At 64.3% G+C, this 6,922-nt stretch overlaps 2 protein-coding genes across 2 annotated transcripts in view; one reads left to right on the forward strand and one right to left on the reverse strand.

Moving 5' to 3' along the window:
- Window positions 1-1,893, forward strand: part of MNEG_5033 (hypothetical protein) — a gene marked incomplete at both ends in the record, with an annotated part of 3,959 nt that extends 2,066 nt beyond the window's left edge. Inside the window, 3 exons of the mRNA XM_014046489.1 lie at window positions 20-191; window positions 519-726; window positions 1,006-1,893. Coding sequence (XP_013901943.1) covers window positions 20-191; window positions 519-726; window positions 1,006-1,893 — 1,268 coding nt within the window. The remainder of the gene's footprint in view (window positions 1-19; window positions 192-518; window positions 727-1,005) is intronic.
- A 734-nt stretch (window positions 1,894-2,627) lies between these two features.
- MNEG_5034 (hypothetical protein) lies at window positions 2,628-3,143 on the reverse strand (the record flags this gene model as incomplete). Its single annotated transcript, XM_014046490.1, has 1 exon — window positions 2,628-3,143. The coding sequence occupies one exon, from the start codon at window positions 3,141-3,143 to the stop codon at window positions 2,628-2,630; it is 516 nt and encodes a 171-aa protein (XP_013901944.1).
- Between the last annotated feature and the right edge of the window lie 3,779 nt (window positions 3,144-6,922).

Below are 6,922 nucleotides of genomic sequence, written 5' to 3' on the forward strand. Positions count from 1 at the left end.
CCGCCGGCACTCGACGCAGCACACCGTACCGGCAGCGGCGGCGGCGCAGCCGCTGACAGCGCGGCGGCGCCAGAGTCAGGCGCTGATGTGGGCGCTGCGTCGCGGTGGTTTGACCTAGCAGTTGTGGGGGCTGGTGATCTGGAGGCTGCGGCCAAGGGGGTGGAGGATTGCGTGAGGGAGGTGCTGACGAGGTGGGCTCTGGGGGAATGACCCTGGACAGGAGTGCGGGCAGCCTGCGGGCGGCTTGGGGCTAGAGGGGGGTCGGCACAGCGGGCCGGCAAGCACTTGGTAATCGGCCGGGCCCTGGGGTGCCACGAAAGGGTCTGGGGCCGGCAACGCCCCGCATCCCAGCTGACCCGCGGGAAGCAGATGCACATACCACCTAGTTTTGGTGCCCGCCTGCAGAGACACGTTTAGCAGCAACACGGAGCAACCGCACATGCGCGCTGCTACCGCGCACACCCCTCTCCAAGCAGGAACCCCAGCCCACCCTATCCCCTCACCCCCTCTCCAAACAGGCACAAGATGCGCCATGTCGACGCACCCCTGGCAGACGCCGCCGGCCGCCCCCACCCGCCGCTGCTGTTGCTGACTCAGCGCGCCCTCGTCGCGCTGCTGCCAGAGCCCGTCCGTGGTGGGGGTAGCAGCACGGGAGCGGGGGTGCGTGATGTGGGATTCAGGCTGCGGCTGCAGACGTACCGCGATGTTGAGGAGCTGCTCCTGCAGGTGGGATGAGGGGGGGGATCAGTTTGGACGGGGAGGGGCTGGGAGTGCGTGGGGTTCCTTGAAGGACGTGTCTGGCTGCATGTGTGGGGGGGAGGTGCGCCGCGGTGTTGTTGTTTGGGTGGGTCAGAGGCTGCTTGCCGGTGCGGTGAGGGTCGACACTGCCAGTGTACTGCTTGTTGAGGTTGTCGAGCCTCCAATGGGAAGCCCTGGATCGTTGACGCCCTCCACCGACTCGCTTTGACCCTCATCGTAACCCCATGCACTCCACACGGTGTACAGATCCCCACGCCTGCAGACCATCCAGACGGCCTGTCAGAGTCGGACCACGCGCGCGACCGCCAGGCCGCCACGCTGCTGAGTGAGCCGCCCCCCTCGCCCGCGGACGAGTGGGGGGAGGGAGCCGCCTTTGACGGCGACGACGCTTTTGTGCTGCCCCTGGGGGCGCGCGCGCTGGCGACTGGCCGGGCGCCGATCGACCCCGGCCGCCTGCGCGCCGCGGCGGACGCGACGGCCGCCGCGCTCGGCGAGGGCGAGGGGGCAGAGGGAGCTGCGGAGGGGGCCGCTCGCGCCGCCGCTGTGGCGCTGGTGCGCGCGCTGGCGTTGCAGGGGTGGGAGCCGGAGATGCTCCTGCCGCGGCCGGCGGGGCACCAGGAGCTGCGGGCCGCAGGGGGCGTGCTCGGCGATCTGCTGTGCGCGTCCGACACGGCCGCCGGGGCAGCCGGCGCCGCGCCCGGGGCGTCGGCCTCGGGCGCTGCGCCAGAGGCTGGGATCTGGGCGGGGCGGGCGGCGTGGGAGCGCGCGGACGTGCCGCCGGAGCGCGCGGCTGCGGCGCTGGTGTCTGCGACGGACGGCCTCGCCCTAGGCCCCGAGGCGCTGCGTGCGGCGCTGTCCGGGGCCGCGGGCGGCGCGGGGGGCGACGCCGCAAGCGCGGCGGGGGCGGCGGCGAGGGCGAGGGAGCTGCGGTCGGCGCTGCAGCGGGGCCACGGCTGGCTCTGGCACGAGGTGGACGAGGCCGGCGGCAGCGGCGCCCTGCCCCAGGACTTCGCCTCTACCCTGCGCCAGCGGCTGCGCCCGCCACGCGCGCCTGCGCCCCCCGAGCCGGTGGTATTGCCGCCGGAGGACCCAACAGCGGGGGCCTTGTGGTTTTACGGCGGTCTCTCGGCGTGATTGCGGGCTGTGCTGCCGACTGGGCGTCGTGCTGCATGCGCGCTTTGCGCTCGCGCAAGGTGTTTGGATGCTACAGACCAGTACACTCTTCCTGCAAGCTTGGCTTCAAGCACACAACCTCGTGCTTTAGCACTGTCCATGCGTTACAACCTCGTGTAAGGGGACACGTGTGCTTGCTTCGCTCCAGGTGGTCACGTTCAGCAGGAATGGGGCTGCTGAGATCGCCACAGGGCGGTCCGTCGGACTCTTGAGAGGGAAGCCGCATGAGCGGAGATAGACAGCGGCATGGGGTGGCTGGGTGTGTGATGCACACCGCGGTTGGCAGGCGCTGTGCCGCCTGCTGCTCAGCTGTGGTTATAGATAGCCTCTAATTTAGCTAGATAGGGTTGTCCGGGGGGGGTGGCTGGGGTGGCCGTGGCTGAAGTGGCGGCGGGCAACGCGCTAGCACGTCCAACATGGGCGTGTCCTTTTTGACGCATAAAAGCTGCCCGCTTGGCAAAATGTAAATGCCTTGGTTTCAATGCGCGCACGACACGGCCAAAAAGGGCCGAATGCGCTGCGTGCTGCGCGACGAGCCACATGCAGGCACTGAGTGCCCCGCGAAGGGCAGCGCAGCGGCTGGCGCCCTGGACTGCTCAAGAGCCGAGGCACCCAAAAGGCCGCAACACCAGCTGCACGGTGCCGGCCATTGTGCGGCACAGCAGGGAGCCCAGCAACCAGGTGGCGAAAACACATCAGACGCCCAGCAAGCGCTCCAACAGCCCCTGCTCGGCCTGCACGTCCTCCTCGGCCGCGCCCAGCCGCGCCATCCCCAAGTCCACAATGACGCAGTGGCTCCCTGCTTTGGGGGCCCCGCCAAGCCACCCGTCGCTGCCTCCAGCGTCCCTGCCGCCCTCGACAAAGAGGATGTTGGGCAGGCGGATGTCTCCGTGCACAAAGCCCGGCACAGCGCTGTGGAGCTCCCGCAGGGCCGCGACGGCGGCCGCCGCCGCGGCAGCCGGCACCGGGTTCAGCCGCGACAGCGGGACGCCCGGCACCGCCTCCAGTGCCACAAACCACACACCCGCCCTTGCGTGCCCGGACCCAAGCATCCGGGGCACCAGCCGTCCCTGGACGGCCGCCAGGGCGCCATACGCTGCCACTTCCTGCTGGCACACGTCCAGGCCCTCGTCGTCTGGCCCGTACAGCTTTATGATGGCCGGCTGCCCCCCGTACGTGCCCTCTACCACCAACCCTGAATAGCCCTCCATCAGCACGCGGCCAAAAACCAGCAATGCGCCACGTGTGTCGTCTGCAGCGCTGGCAGGGGTGCTGTCCTGCCGGGCCTGACCGCCACGGTCGCTGCCACCGCTGCCACTGCCAGTTATTTCACCGCCACCCCTGTGCGTGTAGGTGTGTGTGTGTGTGTGTGTGTGTGTGTGTGTGTGTGTGTGTGTGTGAGTGACAGAGAGAGTGTGTGTGTAAGTGCGTGCGTGCGTGTATGTGTGTGCGTGTGCACAAGTACACATGGGGGTGTATATGGGGCAGAAAAGGCTCCATTCAAGGCAGCAGGGAGGGCGAGGACTTGTGGTGTAAGCCTATAATGTATGCAAGCGTAGGAAGGTCATGGGCGCAAGTGCCAGCATGCAGGGTTCAGCAGGAGCAGCAGGCATCTGCACTGCAACAGAAGGAGTAATCCTGGATTAAGACATGCGACTCCTATTGTTTCCAGCAGCAACCAGCCGCTCAGACGACCCGCTTTCGCTATTGCAGGCAGATGGGTTATGCTCGCACCTTGCACCGCCCTGCCGCTGGTCAGCAGAATGAGCCTGCGCGGTGGCGTCCGCTGATGATGCGACGCCGCGCCCGCTGCTCGGCCCTGCAGGTGGTGGCGCCTGCTGCTGCTGCTGCTGCTGCTGCTCATGCTCATGCTGCTGCTCATGCTGCTGCTCATGCTGCTGCTCATGCTGCTGCTCATGCTGCTGCTCATGTTGCTGCTCATGCTGCTGCTCATGCTGCTGCTCATGCTGGTGCTCATGCTGCTGCTCATGCTGCTGCTCCTGTTGCTGCGCGTGCTGCTGCTGCCCTTGTTCTCTGTTCAACACTGCCTCCAGCTGGAGCCAGCCGAGCGCAGCATACACACTTGGGTCAATGCCATCGTACTCATAGGCTCGCGACACTTCCAGAGTAGTTGGGGCGTGCGGCGGGCGCCAGACTAGCCACGTCCGAAACCAGCAGGACACAAACGCGTACTGCACCTGCAAAGTCTCCATCTGCTGATAAACATGTGCCAGCACGCAACGCACCTCCCGGTGGCAAGTTGCGGCCTCATCGCACCACTCGTCAGCTAGGCTTCTGCACAGCAGTGCTGCAGGCCGCTTGATCGCGCCAATGCAAGCGCACCTGCTCCTGGCCACCTCATGCTGCTGCTGACTGCTGCCCCAATGCGCGACCAGTGCAAAGTCCACTTGAATCAAATGAGGTCGGGCCTGAGCAGCCTTACTATGGTTGCCTGGCCTCGACGGCGCAAGGAGCAGCTGGCCGCTGGACCTGCTGCCCTGGTTTGGCTGGTGCTGATGCGGCTCCTGAGAACCTGTCTGCATGCTGTTCGCTGTGCCGACGAGGGCCTGCTGCAATTCGCTTGCGCTGGGGTGCTGCCGCCAGATCCAGCCGTGGCCGTACAGCAGTTCCGTCAGGGGGCTGAGGGTATCATACAGCAGCGTGCAGGCCGCCGCCTCTGACTCGACCACAACCTCAAAGTATTGCACAGGGACGGGCAGTCTGCACGCATGGCATTGAAGCAGGAAGTAGTTGGTGAGGGTGGCTCACAGGTAACAGCGCCCGTGGTAGGCGCTGGAACACTCAGGAGGGCGCCCTAACCACCGCCCGTTTCCAAAATGTTGGGCGGACATCTTGAGTCACAAGTTCAGACCGCATCGCCCTCACCGTCGGTCAGTGTTATCAGCGGCTGCCACAAACGCCATGATGCGCGCGTCGAGCTGCTGCCCCTCCATCTGCTGCCACAGCCTGACGGCATGCGGCTCAGTGTGCCGCAGTGCGCCGCTGGAGGTGTTGCTGCGAGGCCCTACTGCACCCAGCGGCCGGCTCAGCAGCTCCCTGGCTGTAAGCAAAGCCCCTGGCAGGGCGCGGTGAGCCGGAAGGGCGTAACGGGATTGATGATCGTCCCAGCCCGCGGCGCCGCAGCTGAGCGCGTCGTCAAGACAAGAAGGGCGGCTCGAAAAGTCCAACAAGACAGCGTGATACAACCAGGGGTCGTTCAGAGTGATGCTGCAGACCATTTGGTGCGGACAACATGTTACTGATGTGGTGCATGCACTCCCCCTGATGTGCTGCTGCAGTCCTGCACGGATGCACCGCAGGCACGCTGTACCGGGTGGCGCAGGGGGCAGTTGGCGGCATCGCCACAAGCACCGTCGCAAGACCATGCGCAACTCACCTGTTGCTGCTGTGGGACGATTGGCGGAAGCCCAGGCGGGACCCATGAAAGGCAGGAGAGGGGGGGCAGAGGGTCAAGCAAGACCGCAGGCCCGAAGCAATGCAAGCAGCGCCATTGTGATAGTGACGAGCTGCTTGTTGCGCGTGATCGATGCGCACATGCATGCGTCGTGATAGTGCTACATGATCCTGGTGAGATCAGGTCGTGGCAAATCACCGTGGCCTTGCTTGTTGCATCACACAAGCACCAAGTGTTGAATCGGTTTGCGTGCTGACTGGATGCATGGAGTCAACTCTCAGTGGAGGTTAGGCAGTTGTAGGTGGCACGATGCAAATGGTGGTGCACGCAGTTCTCACGGGTAAGACAGCTGCTGGATGAGTCTTTGCAAGCAGCGCATGGGGGTTTGGGCGGGTGAGCTCGCCACACGCTCCATCGCAAACTTTTCAGCCCCTTACCTGCTGCTGTGGACCATTTGCAAAGACGCAGGCGAAAGCCAGGATGAAACGGGCGTGCAGAAGGGCGCAGCAGGCAGAAGAGACGCATGCTGCCGTTGCAAAAACTCGCACCTCCAGCAGGTCTGCCCGACACAGCCACCACTTCACCATCCTTGAAGCGCCGCTGTGTGAAGCCGCTGCGATCGTCCCCCTCCACCATGCCATTCAGCTTGACCGAGTCCAATTTGTAGCAGTGCCTGATTGCGTTCATGCTCAGTTGGCCACCCTCGTTGGCCGCTGCGTTGAAGAGCGGAAAGAGCTCATCCTCCCGGCCTTCAAACTTGAGAGTGACCGCCATGGATCTGCACCAAGTAGTGTGTCACGTGTGCATACGAGTGGCGGCTTGCCGTATGCTGCCGAGGGCACAGGAACCTACAATAAACCTACAATGCATCAGCCAGGGGAGGCAACTCGGGCGCATGGATACTGCTGGCATTTCCTGGTGTCCGGGCTGGCTACCAGGCGGCATCTTTGCAAGGCCTGGGCAGCACTTCCAGGGTGGTGCATCAACTGAAGTGGCCCCACCAAGACGGCCGCACGCGACCACTCACGATCCCAGGCAGCGCCTTGTTTGAACCAATCAGGTAGCCCTCGGGTACTTTCAGGTAAAACCTGCAGGGACGGGTTTGAATGGGAAGGCTGGGTGGGTCGAGTTGCCAGCTGCTCGAAGATTTCCATTCGGCGCAGTCCTTTACGTAATCGGACGTCGGTAACATATCTTAAGCAGTATTAGGAGGCAAACGGCAGATAGCCTGGTGAAGCCTGGCGAGCTCCCCGGCTGGGGCCGCCAGCCAAGTGAAGTCACAGCAGGTGGCATTCTGATTCACACACCTGGAATCCCTAAGACTTCCGGTTGTACGGGGAAGTAACGAAAGTGAAGGCCTAGCTGTGGGACATTTCAATCAGCACTGCTGTCGAATGACCAACGCTTACTAAGCGTTTGTATGTTCATATGCTGGGGAGAAAATCAACATGCAAAGGTATCAGTTGCCTAGATGATGCTGGCAGTCGGCAGCGGGTCGGACCTGATGCGTGTCAGGCAGCCTGTGCTGTCACGTGGGCTATGCTGCTGAGGCTGGGGGGGGGGGGGGGGGGTAAA

The sequence above is a fragment of the Monoraphidium neglectum genome, assembly GCF_000611645.1.
Source record: "Monoraphidium neglectum strain SAG 48.87 unplaced genomic scaffold scaffold00730, whole genome shotgun sequence".
Lineage (NCBI taxonomy): Eukaryota > Viridiplantae > Chlorophyta > Chlorophyceae > Sphaeropleales > Selenastraceae > Monoraphidium > Monoraphidium neglectum.